The sequence below is a fragment of the Sapajus apella genome, unplaced genomic scaffold, assembly GCF_009761245.1.
Source record: "Sapajus apella isolate SASKATOON/1434 unplaced genomic scaffold, GSC_monkey_1.0 scaffold3, whole genome shotgun sequence".
Taxonomy (NCBI): domain Eukaryota; kingdom Metazoa; phylum Chordata; class Mammalia; order Primates; family Cebidae; genus Sapajus; species Sapajus apella.
In genome coordinates, this window is record NW_022436943.1 from 10,583,559 (window position 1) to 10,610,274 (window position 26,716).

At 34.5% G+C, this 26,716-nt stretch overlaps 1 protein-coding gene and 1 long non-coding RNA gene across 2 annotated transcripts; one reads left to right on the forward strand and one right to left on the reverse strand.

Annotated features, from left to right (window-relative positions):
- Window positions 1–790: 790 nt before the first annotated feature.
- On the forward strand, window positions 791–25,265 carry CALB1 (calbindin 1). The gene is made up of 11 exons (XM_032249649.1): window positions 791–1,055; window positions 1,576–1,652; window positions 5,180–5,254; window positions 14,385–14,468; window positions 14,568–14,624; window positions 17,653–17,730; window positions 20,156–20,211; window positions 20,298–20,337; window positions 20,465–20,518; window positions 23,145–23,216; window positions 23,559–25,265. The coding sequence occupies exons 1-11, from the start codon at window positions 977–979 to the stop codon at window positions 23,670–23,672; spliced, it is 786 nt and encodes a 261-aa protein (XP_032105540.1). The 5' UTR covers window positions 791–976; the 3' UTR covers window positions 23,673–25,265.
- LOC116531046 lies at window positions 1,578–17,657 on the reverse strand. Its single transcript, XR_004260237.1, has 3 exons — window positions 17,528–17,657; window positions 7,977–8,066; window positions 1,578–1,663 (listed from the first exon to the last, which is right to left on the reverse strand). It is a non-coding gene; the product is annotated as an uncharacterized LOC116531046 (long non-coding RNA).
- Window positions 25,266–26,716: the final 1,451 nt, after the last annotated feature.

Below are 26,716 nucleotides of genomic sequence, written 5' to 3' on the forward strand. Positions count from 1 at the left end.
GGGCTGCGGTGGTAGGACTGATGTACCTACTTATAAACCTGGGTCATATACTTCCTTTCTCTTTGTTTTAGTTTACTCACTTTCTAAATTCAAAGGCAGTAAACTCTAGTACCTGTAAGATAACTTCCTTCTCTAAGATTTTAGGGTTTTATAATTTAACTGTATCACTTTCCAATTACAATTCTACTTCAAGCTGAAAAGAAAACCATAATATCACTTTTTCACGTTGGCAAGTTTAGTTCATATAAACCATCTTAAGAAATACTGATATGATGGCACAAAAGAGAGTGATTATTGATAGCAATCAATTCATTGAATACATTAATCAAATTGTTCTAATGTGCGCCAAGCTTTCACAGGCTTTTTTCTTTTTTTCAAACAAAAACTGAAAAGTCTTGGAGAAATCACACATGAATATAATAATCATTTATGTGATTCTACCCGTCATCGGCTTTCCCCTTCTACCTGAAAATTAAAACCTCTCCAAGTAACAAGAGTTTTACTATAATATTCAGGAATAAGGTTATTCCTGGACTAGGAGAATGTAGGGAGAAATGAGCCTCTGTTTTCAGCATCCAACCTCTGAGCAAAGGATCTCCCACCACCTGCTGCTTCCAACAAGTCCAAACTCCGGCTCCAGCTAGCTTTCCTGGGAACAGAGCAGAAAACTGGAAGGGAGGGGAAGAAGGTTGGTGACAGCAAGAGGCGGAGAGTGAGGAATGGGAGGCTGGAGGAGGCGTGGCCCGGCTTGGGGCCGTCGGGATAAATACTGAGAACTGGGTGCGGGGTGTGGGGAGAGAACTCTGGAGGAACGCTGAGCTGAGCAGCACCGAGGACAGCGCCCGGCAGCGCCCGCGCCCAGGTCTCCCTCCGCAGCCCTGACTCGCGCACACGCTGAGCTTTGGCTCACACCCCTCTCGCGCGGACACAGATACACACGCATATCCACACACCCAGCCACACACCCCGCTGTACAATGGCAGAATCCCACCTGCAATCATCCCTCATCACAGCCTCACAGTTTTTCGAGATCTGGCTTCATTTCGACGCTGACGGTGATTATCTTTTCTCTTTTTAACTGTTTCCAGACCTGTTTCCATGCTCCTTCCCATTCTTTGCCCTCCTTTGAGCCTCCTGATCCCATTATCCCTCCTTTCTATTCTTTACTTCTTCCCCCTTAGGTCTAATCTTATCTTCTTATCTTCCCGACTGGCCGCCAAACCCTCACCCTGAAAGTTTAAATTGTTTCCACCGTAATCCCCAAACCTTAAACTTTTGTCTTTCCAGGAACGGTAATGCTAGAAGGAAAGAAAGAGCAGAAACTGGGGGACACTGCCCCCCAAAGTTTCTGTGACTGCGCTCAGCACCCCAACCATCCTCCTTTGCCCTCAGTGGATCTAAAGTTTGATACTCCAGGAGAGGAGCGCTGCCGCGTCTATATGCTTTGCTGGTTAATCAATGTCCAGGGAGGAGCGAGCCTCTCGGGTCGCCAGAAAGATAACTCTCTTGGAAAGTGAACGGGAAAGACACTCAGAATGAGTTATCTGACACCTGGGTGCCTCTTTGTCTTTGCAGGAAGTGGTTACCTGGAAGGAAAGGAGCTGCAGAACTTGATCCAGGAGCTCCAGCAGGCGCGGAAGAAGGCTGGATTGGTAGGTTCAAGCTTGCGAAAGAGGGAAAAAAAGACCTTCAGTCCCCAAATTAAAACATTCTTGTGTTTTCAGAAAAAGCCAGCAGGGTAAAGCGCTTTCTGGGTTATGTAAACGTTTGTTGACTGTGAAAGGAAAGAAAGAACAGTTTTCCTACTCGCATAGGGAGAGAGGGGAAGGGAAAAGAGACAGAGGCGGGGGGAGGGGGAGGGAGGGACAGAAGAAGGGAGGGAAGAGGGAGAAGCAGAGACAGCGAGAAAGAGATTTTCTAAAGGGAAAAACCTTGCTATCTGAAATCAGAGTTTTAAATATATATATTCTATACTAGTATTTGCTTTAATAGATATTCAAAGAAAGAAGTGTGGGTGCGTGAGATTCTTTAGCGTATCACCACATCTACCATTGAGTTTGATTAGGTAATTTTTAACTTCTCTTTTACTGCGTGAAAAATAAGGGGTGGAAATGCATTTCTGCCCCTTGGTGGTCAAGAAACAGATCTGCAGATTATGGATCTCTTACTCTATCACCAATTATTATTGTTGTGATGTTGATGTAGTTGGGGAGATGAGAAAACATCCTGCCTTGACCCTCTTCACTAGGGGAAAGTTGCCCAACTTGAAGCGTAACTGAATTTAGCAAGAAAAGGTCTTCATTTCTGTTGAAAGCAAGAAACCCAAAAGGTAGAGCAGTAAAAAGTAAAACAATTTTTAAAATTTCATGTATTGTAAAAAAAAAAAACAAAGCGAAGTGATACTCTGATAGGAAGCAATTGATGGTGTTTTGAAAATGAGCTATGTTGGTTATTTAAGCCATTAGTTAATTAAACAAATGACAATTCTTATTAATTGTAAATGACTCCCTTTGATCATAAGTTAACCTGTTAAGAAAACATGTCCGCATCAAAATAAAATATAATCAGTTTCTAAACATAGATGAGATAGTTGTCTAGAGGAAAATGGGTTAAAAATTGTACTACTCTACTGAGGTTTATGTAACACGGTCTGAGAAGACAGTCTTGAATTGGGATAGTTACATGTTAATGGTCTTTGACCTTTTTGACTATGTTTAGAAAGAGATTTTACATTACCAATGATGTATATATCATACAGCAGATCACCACCTCTAATATTGAGTGATGTATATAAAATTTAATAATAGAATTATCTCTTTGTGCTATCTAAATTGAAAATTGTGTAATATACATCTCTGTACAGCACATTCAAAAGAATCCCAGAGGGCTCTAAATGTATTATAATTCATTACAGAACTCAGAACTATCAGTTACAAAAATCATTGACCAAATTGACTTTAAACTAGATTGTGCTCTAGGGATTGTTTTACCCAGATTTAATATTATATAAATCTAAAAGCATAACAGAATGGAATAAAAGAGCATTAAAATATTTTATATACTCTCTACCCTCCCAATATCTTATATATTGCCATGTAAATAAATTTATGCAATACTGTCATTATAAACCTATGTATCTTTCGCTAATCTAATAAAAGCAAGTATCTTCCTTATTTAAAAATACATGTTTTAAAATCCAGTTGGAAAAGTCTTACTTTCCATAAAATTTAGATTTAAAACCTTGGAAGATGCTTCCAGCAGCTAAATGATTATATTTCAATTTTTCCAGAAGTAATTTTAATATTGAGATCTATTTTCATCCTAGAAATTTAAATATTCATGAACTTTAAAAAATTGTTTTCTTTTCTTCCTTTTACTTTATACTATTTGTACCTTTTTGTAAACAATGTCTTCATGTTGGAGATTTAGAGTTTAATTATTTTTTCTCTGTTTTGGAATATTCAAACCTCCAATTATTAGACTATAATGTAATAATAGTAAACAAGCATAGTTATAGAATCATAACAAGTTGCTTAATGCCTTATTAGTATTTTTCTGGATTGTAAATACAATCTAGATTTTTCTGAATTGAGTATTTTTCTTGATTTGGGTAGTTAAAATCTAAACCAAGATCTGGATTCTGAGTTTCATATAATAGATACATGTTTCACTATATTGCCAACTTCACTGCAGTAAACCTACTCTTATATATTTCTTCTCTTTCTTAATAACACAAAGATTGACCTTATAAACCAGAATTGTTGCATGTCTAGCCATAGGATAACAGATTTTATTGAATTAATGGAAACATTGTTTGGCTTTTCATATTAATAACATGAAATTTCCAAATTTTCACTAGATGAATATAACAATAATGCAATTTAACAATGCAATATATTTTCAGAAACTATCCTTTTACACTAAACATAGTGTTTGGTCTTCATATTTGCACTCATTTTTATACATTTATAATTGGTGGTGATGATGATTATATGTTTTGTACTGTTTAAAAAATAGATTTTGACATACTTGTCAGAAACTTCACAAACTAAATGTCAAGTCTGCTACTTAAACTAGTAGTATTACACCATTTTAAAATTTAAGGACAGATGCTTTGGTTTTTGTTTATGTTAAGGTATATGTGAAAAAAAAAAAAGTAGGAAGTGATATTCCCACTATTCAGCAAATACAAATTGTAATTTATCTACAGTAAGTATTTTTAAAGACTAAAATACAATTAAATTGCTTTATTACTGTTTATTATCTTAGTTATACTAAAGATGTTTACATTTTCCAAACAGATTTGTAAATACTAGCAATAATGATATTTAGTCTCAATATAGCCTTAAATTATATTAACCTATCTATCCCCAGAGCAATCTTGTGTGGTAGATAATACCACCATCTTGTTAGCTACAATGAAAACTGAGACCTTAATTTGCTTTCCCAAGGACGTGGAATAGAACATTAGTAAGGGCTGACCTATTTTAAATAGGCTTCAGTTAATGCAACAGGGCTATTTTAAATGGGCTATGTTGGAGACCCAAGGGTAAAAACTAAACCTCCTGAACACCAGCTCTATGTTCAGAACACTAGTTTATAGTTCATAGCGCTCTACTTAATTTTTAAATGTATTTAATTGATGAATTCCTCTTTTATGCTTAAAACAATCTTTGCTTACAAAGTGAGTTACTCTTTAACATTCACACTTTTTGCTTGTTCAAACTGAAAACATGTATTACTTTTTATAGATAAAACATTAAGTTAGAATAAGAAAAATGTTATAAGATGAGATAGTATAGCAATACAAGATAATCTTTACTGAAGCGAGCAATGTTGAAAGTATATTGATGGTGATTATTATATTTAAATTCACTCAAAGTTACAAATTGAATGATTCTGACTATACTTTCAAAGGGTAGCATATTCTCAAAATTAATAATAGAAGATAAATCATAGTAATTGAGAAATAATCATCATGATTATAACTCTTTTATTTGGAACTAATAAATACTGCATATCAGTTATGCCTTTAATTTTTATGAGACTAGTTCATCAGTATGCATAATTCTAAATGGTTCTAATTTTCATTTTTCTTTGCAGTAAGTTATTAACACCATCACAAGCATAACTGGGAATTTTTTTTATAAACTTCTTACCTGCTTTTATATAATTTTAGGAGTTATCACCTGAAATGAAAACTTTTGTGGATCAGTATGGGCAAAGAGATGATGGAAAAATAGGAATTGTAGAGGTAAGGAATTTATGAATTTTTCTGATTTAGTTTTAATAAATGAATTTCCATTTTGAAGTTGTATTCAAGTCAAATATAATATAACAAGATCCATTCAGAAAGGTTTATTTTACCTAGCTAATACATTATCTTCTGTTCAGAAGCATGCAGTTCAAAAATATTCAGAAATGAAAAGCATCTAAGAGTTTGCCTAACCCAGGACCTAAATTTCACATATTACAAAATTGAGACCCTGGAGAAATAAAATGGTTTGTCTCTGGTCATACAGCTGTTTGCTGGCACAGCTGCAGTTAGAGGAACAAATCCTGACTTCTAGATGAGTATCGATCACATTCCATTACCCAGCCTCACTTCAATACAGTGTCTAAGCACATGGTCCATCAGTATTTCCTATCACTTAACAGTGTAGACTTGACTTGTAAAATATAAAGTAAAATGTTTGCAGTTCCCATGAAATATTTACAATCCTTATTTTTCATGGCAAAAAGCTGCATCCTGGTTTGACAATTGGCCTTAGTAAAAACACAAGAATTTAACTAAAGTGAGTGAATATTTTATGATCTGTTATAGGTACAGATTTCTTATGAGTCTCTGAAAGTTAAAACTGTGGGTGTCAAATCTTATCCTTTGACAATGACTTTTCCTATTAAGGGCAACTTATTTTTGTCTGTGAATCAAGGAAGCAAAACGGATTATGCATCAATTCTTCTGCATTCTCAGATTTGTGAGAGCTGTTACTTCCCTTTCCAGCCTGTGGTGTCTCAGCCTCTTTCTTATCTCTGCAGCCTATTAGAGAAATTGGGTGGAAGCCTTTGTCTAGAAAAATTAATAAGGTCATAATTTAAAATATGCCAAATCGTAAGCATAATTATGTTATTTATATACTGTTTCTCAGTGTATTAGATTGTAAAGTATTCTGGCTCTCAACATTCAGGAATAATTTACCTTTGATTCAGAGAAATAACCTGGTTTTCAAATAATTGATCTTATAGGACACTTGTGATGCCAATATGAAATACACTTACTTTTAAACAGCTACTACAAATTGAGTTAAGAGAGGACATACTATTATTATCTTTGTAATTAAAATTTTTCCCTGGAGTACATACTTTCCCCTTTACCTATGTGTAACTCATTACTATATAAATAGATAATAGTAGTGGGACTTACAGATTGACATATAGGCCAACTAATCAAGATATAAAACCATCAAGGATAAGAAAATAACTTTTAAATTAAACATAAATGAGATGAGGTAAATCTAATTATTCAAAACTAGTTTGAAAATATGACATCAGTGAAATTACGGATTGGCTCTTTTAGAATTTGACATACTTTATAATCCTAGTAAAGGAAAGACTGTCACCTTACATTTAACATACTTCACCTTGAAGGACTCTAATGGGCTCAGCTATTTATTCAATTTCATTTCTTCAGCAATACTAAATTGTGCAGTAAAAAGCATTGATGTGATTCACATGGATTTTACATTTTTAAAAGGATAAAATGGATGAGCATGTTTTGAATCCAGGTTTTACTTTATGTAATACAGTCTAATCATTTATGACTTATTATTTGAGCTCTATTTTGAATGAGAGGTTAGAGGCCATGTAGCAGCAGCATTGTCCTGGAGGGTTATTGAAGGAAATTTCCTCAGAAGTTTTAGAAAAGAAACTGTTACAGAAAAGAAAAGGCTTTCTGTGTTAGGAAAGATAGAGAAATATAGATAACAGAAGAGGATAGAGAAGGCAATGAAGTCTGAAATAAAGAGGTGAAAAGCTTTTATAGCAATAAACATAATAAAAGAACTCACATTTGTATAAAATTATAAAATTTACAGAGCGTTTTCAATTATGTTATCTCATTTGATCTTCATGATAAGAAAATTAAGTAAATTTAAATACAAAATAAAGATCTATTTTATAATTGTGGCATGCGAAGCTTCAATAGAATTTGCCTAAGGTCACAGAAAAAGTAAGAAATAAAGGGTAGAACAGTCAGAACCCAGCCATGTTCCCCCAAACTACTCTGCCTTTTTTTAATAATAAATAATCTGTACATTTTCTGCATTAAAAGGAAAGGTTTTCAGGCTTCAGTTGGTTGAATACTTATGGCAAGGTTCTAAGTTTAGCCGGGTTGAATAGGGATGCACAAAGTGTTCTGCAGGGAAGTTATTTGGGCAAAGCACTTGAAACATGATTTCAGCAGAACTTTTGATCAGCTGAAGCAGAAAGAATTTAAAGGGAGACAAATGAGATACATATAAACTGATTGGAAGGTTTTAGTGTCCCAGGACATGGAACTTTTTGCTAGATGAGACTCTTGGGAAGAACTAGCCAACATTTCTCATTTTAAGGAAGAAGAAACTGAAGCCCGAAAAGGCCAAATGATGTATCCAAGGTCCCACTGGCAGGGAGTAACAAAGTCTATATACAGACTTAAATCTCATTCTGATTCTAGAACTCTTTTCATTAACCTGAGCTATCAGCCAAGACATAGGAATAAGGCATCTGGAAGAAGACATTAGTTTGAGAGAAGAGAACTGGAGAATAGGAGAATAAATAGGAGATTGCTTCCACAGTTGATATGCGTGTTGATTCACTCTGTGGTGGTTAAGAGTGAAGAAAAGAGAAATTCTGAAAATAATTGGGAAATAGTTATTAAAAGTTACAGATTACATGTAGAAAATGGGGAGAGGGGAGGAGGAAATGTATGAACTTACATTGTGCTCTCTAGCGTCGCCAGAAAGTTGTATTAAATGAAGTTCATCCTTTCTTTTTCCAATTTGATGTATATCACTTGCTTAGAAATCCTATAAATAATATAGGACATAAATACATAAATTCTAGCCAGTTATAAAGGAATGCAAAATCCTATGTTTTCTAAAATTTATAATAGTCTACCTGTTGACATCAAACACAGATTAACTTTGGTAATCAAAGGGGAAACTAGATGGATTTACTTATATGTTAAGCTCATTTAATAGTTGTACTCACAAACTCATAAAAATCTAATCAAAGTAAACCAAATGATACTCATGCAGTAGTCTACTCCCCTGATGGAACAGGCCAATTGGTTTGTCTCTGAAAGATGCCATTCAAAAAATTAGAAAATGTAATGGTTAACTTTCAAACTTCTGATTTGATAAAGTTAACTGACACTTTCTAACAACATGCATTTGCTACCTAGAAACAAATATGTTTCTTTCTGAACTTTCTAATTTCATGTCTTTAAATAGATTTAAAAATTCACATAAATACAGTTCAGAAATAAAGAGATTGTTAATACAAACCCAAAACAGGAGCATTCAAATTCTGAGATAATTTAACAAATAAAGTGATGGTCAAAAACTGTTCTAAATTTATTCAGACTAATAGCTCTACCACAAAGAGGGCTTATTAAAATAATTAAAAAGGAAGACTGAATGATTTAGCAGATAATAGACCTTTCTTCTCTGGTATTCACATGAAATGTAGGTATTTCTCTTAAATGGATGTCAAATCTATAAGTTTTTCACCTGATTCTTTGAGCAATGTGTGACAACCTACCGTCCTCTCCATTCTTACTGTTTCTATTTGTCCAGGTCAGTGCATCCACTGAAAAATAGACCTAAAAGCTATTTTAATCCTAAAACTGTAACAACCCTCCCAGGGAAGCAGCTCTTCTCCAGCCTTTCCCTCTTTTCATCTGCAATGGGATTTGAGCCTGTGAGTTTAGCCATGGTGAATAATAATTTTTCATGGAAGACTCTTTTCCACCTCAGATTTTGAGGAAATGACTGACAATGAAATCCGATTTTAAAATTGTCTCTGCATGGATTTTTCTAAATAATTTATTAGGAATGTTTTTATTGAAGATTTTAATGGAGGGTGATGAAGGTAAGGAACAGAGTCTAAAAGCCAAGAAAGTCAGACTCACTGCCTTCAAATCTGGCTCCAACTACAATCTATGTGACAGCAGGGCATTTACCCTCTTTGATCCTGTTTCCTTGGCTGTGAGCAGGAATGACAATGTATTAACTTCATAAGGTTGTTAATGATTATCGGTATCAAATAATGTGTGTTGAACAAATAGCTCAACCCCGGCACACTGTAAAAACTCAACAAATGTATTTTCAATTATTGTTACATATACAATAACTTACTAGAAAATCTACCCCAACTTCTGAATGCCAAGCTTTTCCCTCACTTCTTATATAATTTGTCAAATTCAAATTATTAAATTCAAAGAGCTTTACATTTTTGATAGTTATTTACCTTTCAGATTTTCTGGACTTACTTCTCACTGGCTAGGGAAAATGTTTTTCCGATTCTCAAGTGAAAAAAAATGAATGCTTGGCTAATACATGTTCAAGAATGTCACCATACCATGATTGTCTTTAAAAGCTAGGAATTCTGCCTCATGTGCACTGTGATGTAATTTATATCACTAATGAAGTAGCCTTTCATGTATCCTCTCCTCACAACTAGAACTTAGCTTTATTGTTGTATTTATCACCTGCTTTGAAATTGTCAGGGGAAAAGTTGTTTGAAAGTATCTGTCTCCCTATACGGTTCTCACTAGTTGTGACTGTGGTCACCAGCACAGTGCCTTATATTTAGTAGCCAAATGAGCCATGGCAAGGGATTTCAACTTACTCCAAAACATCAGGCAAGGGCTCTGTATTATGCTAGAAATAAAATAGAGATGTAAAGACCCCTGTTATGGGTAGAGTTCCCTGGGAAGTAGAACTGAGTGGAAGAGCAGCAATGAGCAGGTTTATTAGGAAGTGCTCTTGGGATCAGTACCCCTGGGATAGTAGTGAAGAGAATAGGTCTGGGCAGAGGGAGAAGCCAGGCTGTGACACAGTCTCAACAGAGACATCAGCTGACCCTACAGTGAGTTCTGAAGCTGGGATGACCCTTCCGGAATGTCTCTAGTTTTGAGTGAGAGGATTGGGCCTTTATATCCCGTGCTGATCAGTCATAGGATACCACCTCCTTGGGGACGCAGCTCTCTTCACTCCAGGTATTCCTTCAATGGGCCCTGACAGGTGAGGCTGCAGCAACACTCCCAGCACTTGAAGGGAGCGCTGGCATATCACAATGTCCACCCCAACCCCTATTCACAGCTTAGTAATAAGTTTTTGAAATTATCTCCAAAGGAACTTTACCTCCATTTATTTACAGCCTATCCTGATACTAGACAAATAGTTAATTGACTTTATGCATTGCTTCAATAAAATATTTAATAAAATTTGTGCAGTTGCTGGGCAAAGAAATAGTAAATAAGACACAGACCCCATCCTCAAGGAGCATGTCGACTGGCAGGGGAGACAGGCAAGTAGAAAGTTGTTTTTTTTCCTACTCTTGAGGACAAGCAACTAGTTCTCAGAAATGAAGCTCTGAGGGATTCTGCTTATTTCCATAGCTACCTGCCTTCCACACATCCCCTTGATACTCTTCACTCTCTTATCCAACTCATAAAAAAGTTTTGAGAGTTTATAAAAGAGCAGGCAGGGAGCCCAAAAACTATGGAATCACCAATAATACTGGATTAGAAAGTATTGGGTACTTCTATGAACAGCAGTGACAGCATATCTGAGAATAAAGTAACTGTACTTAATGCCTCCTATATGAAAGACCTTTGGCACATTGTAGGCATGATCATAAAGGCTACAGCTAGAGAATTACTGTGCCCAGCTCTGAAACTTGAATATTGATTTGTACACATTGACAGAAGAACCAAGAGACAACACACGACCACCACGTTGTAAACACATCTTAAGAAAGATTTCTTTATATTCACTGTAGCCACACTCTATAGATACATATACATATCTTTCATTAAGTGTCTAGTTTGTCTTACAATAGTCTTTTATGTGCTTAAGACTCCTTTCTAACATTTATAAAATAGGATGGTATTGAGTGTAACAGTAACAGTTCAGTGAAATTAAAACAGATTGAATATATTGCACATAGATGTAATCTGTAATTTTAATAATTTAAGTATAAGACCAAAGCAGTGTGGGCAAGAAATATACATTTACAGTAGACATGAAGAGCAATTTTACTATCTCTGTATCTGACATTTAGGAGACCTCTGAACTTTATGAGTTACATGAACTTTTATTTTGAAACGAAGACAATTTCCCTAATTTTACATTTAGTGATTGCTTACTAGCTCATTCTTTTATCTTTTCTGTTTTTATGTATTCAGTGGATTTGAAGATATAAAATTTAACGAAAAATTATTCCTTTTTGTTCAAAGCAATAAACATTAATTATAAAAATCCAAACAAAATAGAAAATTATAATGAAGATAAGCAAACAATACTCTAAATCCTTTTAAGTAGGTATTTTTAATAAAGTAAAATTACCAACTAATTCACAAGTATTTATTTCAGGCATATAAGATGCTAGATACCATGCTGGATATTCAGGGGATGCAGAAAAGTATTATTCCCTGCCCTCTTGAAATTAATGGTCTATAGGAAGGTCACCTAAAAACTCTAAGAAGTATCTAACAAGTTGCATACTAATAAATAAAGGACAAGTTGGTATTAGCTATCACCTGTTTCCTAAATGAACACTTACGTTCATGCAAAACCTTAATAAAATGTAGCTAGGCCTTCTATATCATGCAGACCCTCCAAAATGTATATGTAACATCCAGTTCCATTTTTTAATCTTTCTCTTAAAATGTCTGCCTCTGACATATTTTCTTCCTTTTTCATGTGTTATATTGCCTTCCATCTTTGTTCCCTCTTCATTCTTGGGTTACTTTTTCTTCTCTTCCCTTCTTCTTTAAAATCCTCAAATAGACATTCTTCAGAATGCTTCCAGGAAAGTATTATAGATGAGGCCAGGCTCAACAAAAGACTGGAGGGTGTGAGTGCTTCTCCCTCCTCCAGAGCCCCTCTCCATGCCTAGTCCACCCACAACCATTCTCCCTCCCTTCTCCTCTTCTTCCTTCGCTCTGGAGGAGACCTACATTCTAGGCCTAACTTGCCAGGTATCTGGATACTTTAATAATGAAAATAATTGATAGTTACTTTCCACTAGCAGCCCACTTGCAGATGAGGAAAAAAATGGGGGGGGTGTAAAGAAGACGGGGTTCTAGATTTCAATAACAGCCTATCATATTCAAACTATCTCATTGTCACCTGTAAAAATCACCAACAAATTCATTATTTACAGTCCAAGAGCAAAGAAGCAGCCAAACTATTCTATTACTGTCTTCAAGAAGCATGTTGTTGACTTAATCTGCTAGTAATCACCAAATTAAAGTGATTTTCAGTCTGCCAATCATCAGGTCAAGTCATTCAACCTCTTCAGGCCTTAGCACCCTCAGCTGAAAAATGTGGTCTTTGAATAAATATATTATTTATTTGAATAAATATAAATAAATAAATATTTCTGAGGTATAAAATTTTATGATTTGAGTATTCAAAGGAATTGAAAGAATGCAAAGGTCACAGAAGTATGTCCTGAGTTTAATAAGGGACCTGGATAACACACACACACACACATACACACACCCACACCCACACACACACACACACATCCATACACACACACACACACACACACACACACACACACACACACACACACACTGCAATGATGCAAATGTGTTTATGTACCAAAAGCTAATTACATTTTTTAAAAGTACTGGAAAATTATAAACCCCCATTTTCACTTTTTAGATATATTATCATCTACCCACACTAGTGACCTTCCTTTAAAAATAAATAAGAAAATGTTTTATGACTAGATAGGTCATATTAATAGGTCAGATTAAACTTGATATGAGGTTTGGCCATTTCTCTTAGTCTCACCCACATATGTAGTGCCTGTAAATCTAGTGGTTTTAATTTGAAATATTATTTCAAAAAGCTAAAAATAAGTTAAAGGGCATACACAGGTATAACAAAAATGAGATTGCTTACATATATCATAGAATAGTGCATTTTAAATTTTTAAATTTAAACCTAAAAGGATGAATTTAAAAAAATAATTGTGATAATCTTTTCTATAACTTGGTAGAACTTTTTGAACTTACTGTGACTTTAAGGCTGATCTAGACTACAGGCTCTTGGCCTAAAATCCAGGGAAGAAGGTCCATGCCTGTGATTCAGGGAATTCATGAAATCCTGGAAATCAGATGACATATAGTGTGTGTAGATTCATTCTTTAATGGTGAAAATGCAGTGCTTCCAACAGAAGACGTTTTGATTCCAATATATTCAAGAAACACTGGCTTCTATTTCAAGTCCTTGTTTTAGTGATGAGGGTACTGAAGTCCAGAAATGGCTCGGGGTTGCTGGGGACCACAGCTAATTAGCTGCTGGGCCAGAAATAGATCTCGCATCTGCAGTAGAGCCATCAATCCAGCTGCTTCCTTCTCTGCATGCAATAGATTAGTCATAAAATGGGATATGGAATCCTTTTTTCTTCCAGAAAAAAAATAGAGGAGGATTGAAGTTATGAAATGACATCTAAGGAAAAATATAGAGGCATGCCATGGAGATCAGAAAATAAACCCCAGCCCTGGATTCAGGCAATGGATGTCCTTTCAGCAGAAAGCAACAATTTGAGGACTGGCTTTTCCTATTCCTGCTTAATGCCCCACCATTCATGGTGAATTTCTTTTCCGTTGCCTTACAGTTGTCCTTGGTTTATCTTCCCTTGTATCTCATAGCAGGCTTTCTCCTCGGGTGTGAGAATGCATTTTCCCCCTTCACTCCCTTCCCCTACATGTATGTTCCTCACGGTTTTTTCACTTCACATGCCATTCTGTACACCCTGTGAGAAGAGGGCCCTGATCTGTGGCATAGAACGCATGAAGGATTCAAGCCAACAGAACGAATCTGCCTGAATGTCCAGCAGACAAGCGGCCATGCTAGTTCTTCCTGAGCACAGGTCTGCTGCAGCCACCTCACTGGCCCAAGAACCAAGCACACGAGGGCACACAAGCATTGAAGAAATGATAGGAAAGTACCAGAAACAGAACGCCGACTCTAATGTTTTTCTTCTACTTTTCTAGCCTGTGAGGGAACACGCTGAAGAAAAACTAAGCAGCAGGTGATGACAGAGACTTGTTTCTGAGCTCCTTACAACACGTTTCTCTCTTTTTAAATCTTTTCCAGTTGGCTCACATATTACCCACAGAAGAGAATTTCCTGCTGCTCTTCCGATGCCAGCAGCTGAAGTCCTGTGAGGAATTCATGAAGGTATAAGAAAGTTGTCCCTTTAAGAAAGCTGCTGAAAGTAGGAAAATTGTTTGTTTTATTAAAAATGTGTTTGTTTTCCTTATCCAAAATTATTTACAGACATGGAGAAAATATGATACTGACCACAGTGGTTTCATAGAAACTGAGGAGCTTAAGGTAAGCAAATAAAAACCTGTGCTAACTTTTTCCTTTCAAATGCAATTACGAACTAAGAGCTTCCTAGCTTTTTAAAAAACCTCCCACAAAAGAAACTAATGTTGAACAGTGTCACGTTTTCACCTACTCTTCGACATTGTTAATGAAGTACCAGATCAAAGAAGACTTCAATTGCTTCTTAAAATTCTGTAGAGTAATGCAATAAATAAACATTTTCTGTGGAGTACACAAATAAAAGACAGACAGACATAATTATAGATAAGCCGAATAAGCCATTCATTTTATTGAAATTTGAAGTTTTACTTCTCAAAATAAACACATATGGATTTTCTTACAAAAGAAAAAGTTACTGAATAGCTACTGTATGCCAACTATTTTACACATAATGTCTTATTTAATCTTTGCATGAGTTCTATGAGATTTTATTACCCCAGTGAGGAAGAGTTGAGAGAAGTTAAATAATATACTGAAGGCCACACAGAAATCGGAGAGAGGCATGATGTGCAAATCTAGGCTAGTCTGCCTCCAAGGCCTGTAGACATTCTGTACAACCTACTGTCTCTCAACAACAACGATGATAAAGAAAAATCTCCTATAATTAAAATTTTGAAAAATTGCAACTGAGAAAATGAATTTGTCACTTAAGAAAGATATAAAAGAAAAGGCAGAGATATGAAATCAAGTCTTACCTCATTAATTACATCTTTCTAATTTTCTTTAATCTTTAAAATGAGGGTAATAAATCCTTCCTCTCAGGCTTATTGTGAAGCTCCAGTAATATTCTGCACATGAAAGCTTTTGTGACATGTAGCATATAATAAATTATATTATTCATGAACTCAATTTACTAGCCTTTCATGAATATGGAAGTATTCTTCTCATTTCCTCAGACCGATCCCAAAACATGTCCATCTGAAAGACCCTACTTTTTCTATTTTTAAAATATAGAGTGACTAAAATATAAGTGAGTTAATGTTTATTGACTGTGTGTCAGGCAGAGTACAAGGTACCAAGGTGCTTGAAATGTATTTTAACATTTAATCCTCACAGAAAATATGCAAAGCCGGTATTATCACTCGTAATATACAAACAGTGAGATTGGGGTGCAGAGAGATCTAATTAGAGAGATCTTTAAAAATCTCTCTAATTTTTTAAGATTACACAGCTGCCTAAGAACAGAACCTAGATTTGGACCTAGAATGTCTGATTATGCTAAGAATGATACCCCACCCCACCACAGCACTGCACTCTTTCAGACTTCATTTATTAAGAGCTACGTCTTTTGCTGCTATGCCGGGAAATAGGAATATCAAACAGTGCTAGTCATAATTCAATGTAGTTTGAGTAGAATACAATTTTAAAGATGGAACTGGGACATTTGGACCATGGCAAAATGGCTAAAACATATTCAAGTGTATCCTCTTGAAAATGTAAGCATTTTGAATGTGAAGTCACTGAAAATAATGTATTTACAAACTTGCAGCTCAGCAACCCACAAGGTGACAGTTAAGTCACTGTGTTTTTATTTTATTAGTTAGACCAAAAATATTCTTTTAAAGATCCTTTCTAGTTCAAAATGAAAACCTTGTTCATTTCCAATACTGACCTCAAAATATTCTAAAAGTCTCCTTTGTTCTAAATTTTATTCTCAGAAAGAGATTCTAAATAGAAGTCCTCTTCCCTGGGGAATTTTGAAGATAAGTTGGCATTCTTTTTTAATGGATCTTTCAAGAAAGCTAATTTTAAGATCCATAATAGAGTAAAACATCACTTGCTCTCAGACACGACTTTGAATCTCTGCGTCCCAAAGTTTCTCCCAGGCTATTTTTGTGACCACCATTTTAGTCTCTGATGAGGCTTTTTAACCCAATTAATCTCTGACAAAAGCCCTGTAAGGCTCAAAAATAAAATTCAACCCCAAAAGATAGCTGAATTTTCCATGCTTCTCTTTGGATTTCAAGTGGAATATTTAAAGTAAAAATATTTATCAAAGTAAGAAAAGGGTCTCTTTCCTTTTAAAAAGTGTTATCAAATCAGCCCAGAATTGGTACAGTTCTGAGGGAGATAAACCATTGCTGAATTGAAAAAAATCTAACCCTTAAATAATATCTGGATATAGTATCTGCCCAGTTTTTCCTAATTGCATTCATTTTCTGAGAAAATAAAGGAGTTATGAATGAACAGCACTAAACAAAATGAGTGACTATTATATTCTTAAGTGCTTACATGCCACTTACATGGCAAATCTTTGTAAAGCTTTTATTTGATTTACATTTCTGTTTAAAAAATTAAATTCACTCCTAAGCTCCAGCTGTCAAGTTAATAATCATCTTGTTTTTCATCCTTCCCACTTCAATCTCTATTTTAATATGATTCATATATCTTTCAAAGATTCAATGACATCATCTGTGGCCAATTTTGTTAATTTGAATAGTCAGCGGAAGCATTTTAACCAAAGTGCTTTGGACTGCATCAAGCCAAAAACTAACCAACTGGCCCTCTGGAGAAATGAGTATCATAGTAGCTATAAACTGATGTGTAAATACAGCCTGGGGTCGGGGGAGGCAGAAGTGGATTTGAAATTACAGATAGGTCTCTATCTGGTTTACTAATAATTTTTTGTACATAGTCCAAAGGTATAAAGGCCCTTGTGCTTCTTGCAGAACAATCCCTTGAGTACTTGTGAAGGTATCAGCAAGCAGAAATGCATCCACTGGGCTGGCTGGTTTTAAAAGGTTTTATTCAGATTAATTGAAATCATGAAATCATGGTAATGCACAGATAATGACCAATCAAGTCTCGGTAAAAAGCAGGTATTATTCCTGTCAGAGGTAGTTTCATTGCTGGAATACCAAGAGGACCACCTGGTTGGTCTTTCCTCTATTATAAGTTCCCCTACTCACCTGCTTATACCCTCAAAAAGAGACTTTCTTTGCATTCCTGGTACGTCCTGTTCCAAGGCATTCTGAAATGAAAGTAGACAATATATTGTCAATGAAATTTATCTAAATGTTATTTGTTTTAACAGAACTTTCTAAAAGACCTGCTGGAAAAGGCAAACAAGACCGTTGATGATACAAAATTAGCTGAGTATACAGACCTAATGGTAAGACTGATCTTGTAAAGATTGCAGCTAAGAGCTCATGAAATAGTATAATGTTCTTGCTAATTCCCAAGACCACACAGTATGAAATAAGCAAGCAGTGGTGTGGGTATCATATGCACATAGGTAGAATTCCATTTGAAAACTGAAATACTTAGGGATGCCTACATCTTGTCATTTTGTGTGCTGCAGACATTGGCTTTGAGACTCAACATATGAGCATTTTCTTTCCTGTAGAGCTGTGTAATTTTTATCTATCAAAAGATGACTTGCTTTTCTTCCAAAGCTAGTGTAATTATATCACTAAATTATATAACTTACACATGTATAAGGTAAACTATATATATATAAATTATATCACCAAAAACTCACTTATTATAGAGGTCCTGAATCCATTTTTATCATAGTTTGGGAAATCATACTTTGTTAGAGTTTAAAGAGGCTGTCTAGCTACTTTATTAATTAAGCAACTTAAAATGGGTTTCCTTCTTTCTTTTGATTTTTGTTATTTGGTGGTTTTATATTGGTGCTTATAAAGGAAATCTAAATATGCCCTGAGGCTGATGCTATGGTAAATAGTGATATCTAATATCTTCTATAGAATGTTGATGAGCCAAGAAAACTGTTTTACACATAGGCACCTACTGTTTTAGGGGGAAAAAATGAGCAAATAAATAAGGTTCCAGATAAAATAAACCAATGTCTATGAAGTTAGTTTCTATTGGATGAAGTTTGCTTATTTTGACTCATCACAGAAGTAGGATTACCAGGAGATACATATATTCATACATGCTTTCAGTACAGTGAAGGTACTGTGAATTCTTATGCCATGGATTTAAATCAATAAACCATAAGCATAGCTCTATACTATAGAAGCTGCTGTTATATTAAAGGAGTTAGACTTTTTAATTACTCTGAGAAACAATCTTATAAAGGGTTTGATTATATTTGATGTAACCAAGGTTTGCTTTCAGCATCTCAGCTTACTTTTATGGGAGTGGGGGGCCGGGGGGTGGAAACCCTACCAGAACTTTACTATTGCCTTATTCACTAAACAGTGCTATTATAAAGTGGGGCTACGCTTTAGTTTCAAAACAACCAAAAAGGTTTTCATGATCATCTTTAATTCCTCATTACATCTCCACTTACAACAGCAATAGCAAACAAATGGGGGAAGAGTTTCTTGCTATGTGCCACAATCGGCAGATCTAAGCTCTGAAAAAGTTTTGGGTAATGGACAATAACCTACATTTATCAATTTTCCACTTTGTTCCAATCTTAAGGGATGCCTATTTAAAGAAAGGCTCCTTTCCAGGTAGAATATTGAAGCAGTCTTCCAAAACCCACTCAGATGGGAGTTTCCCTCTGTTGGATTGGCCCGACATTATCTGATTAAATGTCATAAACCAGTTCAAATCCAGGAAGCAAATTAATCAAGAGCTAATTAAAATTTAAATATATATGCTGGGAAATATTTCCCTATGGGCACAAAACTAAGTGATCGAGCTGTCCAGTATCTTGGTAGAGAGTGTGACAATATCAGAATATTACGGTCAATGGATTATAAACTGTTTTGTCAGCATGTGACCCTGAAAAAATCCGCCTCCTACAAAAGATTCTTAGAACATCTTAAACCATAGAATACTCTTCATTTCCTCCTCAAAAAGATGTCACTAAACCTATATCCATTATAACACTGGACACATTCTGTTCCTTAAAAACAATGTTAATTTTTCACATATTTAGTGTTCACTTAGTATATACATTTTATATATGTAATGTAATTAATATATACTACTTTGATATATTATACCAATAGTTGCTACTGTCTAAACAGATGAATGCTTCCCAAATATGGGTATGAGTGTGTTTACATCTGGATGTGTCTTTGTGAATGATGTCTATATAAGTGCAGTGGGAAGTTGGAGGGCTTTATTGAGTTTCTAATGCCCAATAGAAAATAAAACAATTCAAAAATTATTCAAAAATTCTATTCTCTACGGATTTATTTGTTATCTGTTTTCTGCTTTTGTTTGTGCTGTTCTATGCTCTAAAAGGTTGAAATAAATTAAATATTTATTTTCCTATTGGAGAGACTCCAGAAATGCAGTAAACCCTCAGACGCCATCCCTCCCACATCTTGACACACATACAAATGTATTTGCAATTTAAAAAGTAACAGTGTTCTAGGAACTTAGCTAAGACCACTATTGCTGTTTGACTATTCTATATTATTCTGATAAACTCTAGCAATTGACACATTACAGAACTGAAAATTTGCATTGAAAGTTTAGCAGTTCTCGTTTCTAAAATTTTACTGTATATATACAAGTAGTTGATAACTCAAGCAGCTTTATTTTGAAGTTCATCTCCTTCATGCAATAAATCATTCCTCAAATAGCTAGAATAATGGCATTCTATCTTTCAGCTGAAACTATTTGATTCAAATAATGATGGGAAGCTGGAGTTAACTGAGATGGCCAGGTGAGTTTAGGAATCATGAAAAATGTTATCATAAGTGGGTCCTTTTCAAAAAATTTAATAATTAATATATTGTTTTCTCTCAAAAGGTTACTGCCAGTGCAGGAGAATTTTCTTCTTAAATTCCAGGTATTTAACTTTTTACTACCTTAAATAATATTTTCCTTGAAAAGCTAGAATGTGGGAGACTTGTCAAGGGAAACATGCTGAAACATAGTAATAGCACTTTAACATTTACTCTCTTCGCTGTCTTTAGGGAATCAAAATGTGTGGGAAAGAGTTCAATAAGGCTTTTGAGCTCTATGATCAGGTAAAAAATTATTACTTTTTTCCTTTTTTATTGCAGTAAGAACACTTAACATGAGATCTTAACAAATTTTTAAGTTTAAAATAAACTATAGAGACAATATTGACAGATCTTTAGAATTCACTCATCTAATATAATCGAGACTTTATGCTCATTGATTAGTAACACTTCATTTCTCCTTCCCCCAGCCCTGACAATAACATTCTATTTTATGAGTGTGACTATTTTAGATACCTCATATAAGTGGCATCATGCAGTATTTGTCTTATGCTGATATTGCTTGATAATATGTAGTTCTATTTTTAATTTTTTGAGGACTCTCCACACTGTTTTTCATAATGGATGCACCATATTTGCATGTCCACAAATGTGTATAAGAGTTCCAATTTCTCTTCATTCTCACTAACACTTGTGTTTTATCTTTTTGATAGCCATTCTAACAGGTGTCAGGTGTTCTCTTAATTTTTATTTCTCTGATTAGGAATGTTGAGCATTTTCTCATTTACCTGTTGGCCATTTATATATCCTTTTTGGATAAATGTCTTCTCAACTTATTAACCCTTTTTTTAAATTGCATTATTCATTTTTTGCTATTGAGTTATAGTTCTTTACGCATTTTGGAAATTAACCATTTTGGGGATGTGGTTTACAAACATTTTCTCCCATTCTGTAGGCTGCTTTTGCACTCTGTTGATTTGTTTCCTTTGCTGTGCAGAAGGGCTTAAGTTTGATGTAATCTCGCTTGTCTATTTTTGCTTGTATTTCCTTTGCTTATGGTTTCATATCCACGAAATCATTTCTAAGACCAAAGCCATAAAGCCCTTTTTAATGTTTGTTTGCTTCTAGGAGTTTTACAGTTTCAGACCTTACATTTAATTTTTTAATCTATTTTGAATATATTTTTATATGGTGTAAGCTAAAAGTTCAATTTCATTCTTTTGCATGTGGCTGTACAGTTAACCCAACACTGTTTGTTGAAAAAAAGCTATCCTTTTCCCATTTTGTGTTTTTGGCACCCTTTTCAAAGATCAGTTGACCATAACATATGAAACCAAGAGCTCATTAGTCTATGTTTCTATTTTTGCTTCAGTGCCCTACTATTTTAATCAATGTAGCTTGTAATATATTTTGAAATCAAGAAGTGTGATATCTCCAGGTTTGTTCTTCTTTCTCAAGATGATTCTTGGCTATTTGGGATCTTTTGTGGTTCTGTATGAATTTTAGTATTTTTTTATTTGTATAAATATTGCCATTTGGATTTTGGAAGTGATTGCATTGAATCTGTAGATGTGCTTGAGTAGTACAGACATTTTAACAATATTAAGCCTTCCAATCCATAAACACAGGATGTCTTTCCATTTGTTTATGTCTTTGTTAATTTCTTTCATCAGTATTTTATAATTTTCAATGTATAAGTTTTTCATCTCAGTTAACTTTATTCCTAAGCATTTTATTCTTTTGGTACTATTGTAAATAGGATTTTCTAATTTCCATTTCAGATAGTTTATCATCATAACTAATTTTCAATTGTTAATTTTGCATCCTACAACTTTATGTAATTTGTTTACTAATTTGAACAGTGTTTTGTGAAGTCTTTAGGGTTTTCTTTTTATATAAAGAAAATCATTTTTATATGAAGAAAACCATTTTTATATAAAGAAAATAATAAAATTACACGACCAACTCATTCTTTTCATAGGAAAGATATTATGGTATGTCCAAATTACACAAACCTTGATTCGAATCCCACATTATGATTTACCTGCTTTGAGACTTTGAACAAGATACCAAACTCATGGGAGCCTCAATTTCTTCATTTGTAAACAAGAGATAATAATAACACCAGTTTGCAGGATTGAATGAGGATTAAGCTAGGGGAAAATATCCAGCAAAATAAAGGTTATTTGTGATGTCACTAGGTCACACCCTTTGCTTCTAATTTGTTTACTCCTGGACCTGTGGCCTCTAGTAGAACTCTGCCACCCCCTGGTGTGACACGGAACAACATACCTTCCCCAGCCCTGTTTCCCTCACTTGTCCCAGAAGATATTATTAACATTAAGTGAATTACTAACATTAAGTGAATTACATGTGTAAGTACTTTGAAAAGTTCAAGATATTATACAAATGTAAGGTATTGAATGAGAGGTAACTAATACCTTGCATATCTTACAACTTTGGAGTAGCTAAAAACTTGGGTGGCCTGACATAACAGATTAGAGTATCTGCCATGTATGCAGTTGGGAGACTTTCTAGAACAGAAAACCAAACACTGCATGTTCTCACTCATAAGTGAGTGTTGAGCAATGAGAGCACACAGACACAAGGAGGGGAACATCACATACTGGGGCCTGGAGGGTGGGTGCTAAGGGAGGAATAGCAGTGGGTTGGGGGATAGGGGAGGAATAGCATTAGGAAAAATACCTAACGTAGATGACGGGGCGATGGATGCAGCGAACCACCACCATGGCACATGTATACCTATGTAACAAACCTGCACGATCAGCACAAGTACCCCAGAACTTAGAGTATAATTTTTTAAAAAAAGATTCCAATTATTTCCATTTACTTCATTTCCCACTACTGTAGATCAAGTTGGTTGTATACTATTTTATTTCCCCTCCCCTAGGATGGCAATGGATACATAGATGAAAATGAACTGGATGCTTTACTGAAGGATCTGTGTGAGAAGAATAAACAGGTAACTTAGTTACCGTGGCACTGACTTCTTAAGCAGACTCTATGGATCCATCCAAAAGCAACCCCACATTCATTTTGGAAATCTACTTTAAAAATTTATAAAGGAGCAGAAATAGAATTCAATTCTTAACTCAATTTAGTTCTGGCCTAAATCAGGGTAACTGTGATAAACAGATTTTAAAAACAACCTTGTGATCATTCACATTTGTATAAGAATTTAATCCAGCTGTTTTGTTAATGGATTGATGTAACAAGTAGTTTTCATCTCACATTTTATCACTTGACAGTGGTTAATTAACTTCCATATTTAACTGGATTACAATGCCATTTATGTTCTATACAGGATCTGGATATTAATAATATTACAACATACAAGAAGAACATAATGGCTTTGTCGGATGGAGGGAAGCTGTACCGAACGGATCTTGCTCTTATTCTCTGTGCTGGGGATAACTAGAATTGGTGGCCACAACCACTTGCTAGTGATACATTGTATCTAAAAAATAACTGTGCACTGTTAAGGGAGTAGGCTGTATTTTCTTTTATATATGTAAATTTAACTGCATATAGATTATCATCCAGGATGTGTGGCTCATTCTTTTCAGCTTGTTTCTATACTGTTTGTAATATACAGTTTTTGTAACTATATGATTGAAAAGAAGAAAGTCTATGCTTAGGCCAGTCAGTACACCCAATTTAAAAAAATAACATAATCTTGCTTTCATAAATATAGTTGAACAAGATTTCCCTAAAAATTCCACCAAGATTCATCTCTAAAATTCCTGTCTCTGATGTGCAAATGCATATTTGTCACTGAATAATGGAATTATACATGACAAGCCAAACATTCTTATTTTAGACAATCATCAAACTGTCCCACAAAATATTTCTAAGCTATATTTCCCACTATATTAGGAGGAATGTGCTTTTGCATCTAAAATACTCATCAAAATAGCAATAAATAGTTAATTGTGGCTTCATGAAGTTAACAGTCTCATTACAGATTTAGTTTGCCAATCAACAGCAGGTCTACTGCTTGAATCCATACAAAACCATCGGTTCAAGTTGATATGGTATCAAGGGAAGGGAGCACCAGATGACACATAAATCTGTCTGATTCTATGCCTGTATTTCCAACAACCTACTGTCAGAGAATATGACCTAAATCCATTTTCTAAACTGTTTTCACGTGTTGCAGATTATAATTATTCTAGTCAACTGCTGTTTTATGTCATATTCTGTGTAATCTCTGATTAAATTTAATATACTGCGTATTCTGGTGTCTAGTTTGCATACTTCCTGGATTTTCTTTCTATATAGAACTGTTCATTTCCACCAAGGGTATCTGCTGCCTCTGAAAATATTTTTTTCTAGCTATAACAACTCTATTTTTTACTACATAATTAAATTTTAATGTAAAATTCATAGCATCCTGATTATTGAATGTTGTATCATCAATACTTTTGTGTATTCTGTGGATTCTATATTTCATATTGAGATCAGCATTCAGTATAGTTCTATTTCTATCTGCAAATAGTTTCAAATGAGTTTAAAAAATAACATCTGAAAAGAAATGCTAATGTAATCATTTATCTTATCTAGCAAGAAGATTCTAAAACATTCTTTAACACACATCTAAGTGACAGTTTCACATACTTGTAGCTAGAATATCCTATACTGGTTTTAGTTGACATGTAACAGTTGGTGATTTTAGATTCTGTGATTGTGAAACAGGGAGCTATGAGAGATGTGTCCATGTGAAATTTACAGTTACTGCCTAAGAGCTAATGATCATTCTGGGTCAGCTTGAATGTCCTCATTCTATAAATTCAACACTTATTTTCTGAATTCATAAAAAATAACAAAAAAAATGTGAGCTATCTGTTTCCCTCAAGAACAAATAGAAATGAGATCTGCCAAAAACTAAAATTCATTAAATGATGTGAGTGAGTGAGTGGGAGATTGGCTTTGCCTTTAGCGTGTAAATGGAAGCACTGACATTAGACTGAATTTAACTACTAACAATAAATAAAGAAGAAAATAACCTTAATCTCTTGTATTTGTTTCTTCTTCAAAATCTCAGCTGACATGCAATTCAGGATGGATCCAGGTGGAAATGTAGGATGCTCAAATTATTATGGCCTAAGGAATCTAAATAAACACAAATTGACTCTGTGAAATACTAGATGCTTCATTAAATTCAGGGGTGTCTCTAATATTAATATTTACAAAGAAATCTCAAAGTATCCAAATATTTCAAGTTTTCTGCCCAAATGACATAGTCAAATATTTCTTCATGAAAGATCTCCAAAGGAATAATAGGAACATACAGAATTTTCCTAAATTTCTTTCATAGATAACTAATAAAACTGAATAGTTAATAGTTATCACAGAAAAATAACTGTTCACTACCAAGTATGCATCAAAACTCTACCAGGTATGGCATTCTTACAGAAACAGCATGGGCAAAGAAAGAAAAACAACAAAAACAAATTATGTTAGGGAAGTATCTGAAGAGACTTCCTAGAAAGCTGGTAACGATAACTGTCATGAAGCTAGCGACAGGACTATCATGGTTGACTTTAATTCCTGAGCACTTTATCAAGGAAAGAAATTCCTACACCTCAGCTACATCAGTCACACTTACCTTTCTAGGTCTGCAGCCTCCTCAACTGTAAAATAAAAACATTGAGAATTTGCATTTTCTAAGGCTTTTCCAGCTCTAAAATTCTATAATTCAAAGTCATTAAATTCTCATTGCTCTAGTTTCCACAAGAACAATAAGGAAACAATGGCTGTCACTCTATACCTGAAACATTTCCTAGAGGTGTTTTCACATGTTAATCAGAAGATGAGTGATACTGTTACCAATAATCTTCAATTTACTGAGTACTAACTCTTCCACTAGTGCAACAGAAGTAGGACTCTTACAGAAGGTATTGAGTGACAAAGTAATCATTCTTAAGGTGAACACCGATGTGGTTACAGTCCACATGTGGTCTGTCATAGAATACAGTGATTATCCATAAACAATATGGATAATCTTTCAGACTCAGGAAAAAATATCTGTTAGTCAATATCTCTATGATCTCTCTTCTCTGATCCTCTCTGCCAGGCTGGCAAGCTTTACTTTCTCATCAACAATTTGTAATAATATATAATAATGATGTAATAAATGACTAAGAAACTATTAAAAGAACTATTTTTTTCTTTAGCAGAAGAAAAAATTGCATGCAAACTCATACAAATCAAAATTTTTACAATACCCCATTAAGATACCAATAGATTAAAAGACAAGAAATTCATAAGTGTAAAAAAGTATGCAAACTCACTAATAATTAAATAAGTTTTTAATGGAACTACCATTTGTTACATGTAAAATAGCTGAATAGTTTTCATTGTTGGCAGGTATTTGTTGAAACGGACACTGTCACACATTACTCAGGGGGGTTTAAATTCATACAAATCTTTAGAATAACAATTGGATATGTATATCAAAAG

Excerpts from the sequence above, each read along its gene's own strand:
- CALB1 (XM_032249649.1), top strand. The coding sequence starts at position 977 with ATGGCAGAATCCCACCTGCAATCATCCCTCATCACAGCCTCACAGTTT. Across the intron at positions 14,625-17,652 it reads TAGAAACTGAGGAGCTTAAG|AACTTTCTAAAAGACCTGCT; the intron begins GTAAGCAAATAA and ends TTGTTTTAACAG. Across the intron at positions 20,519-23,144 it reads CTTTTGAGCTCTATGATCAG|GATGGCAATGGATACATAGA; the intron begins GTAAAAAATTAT and ends CCCCTCCCCTAG.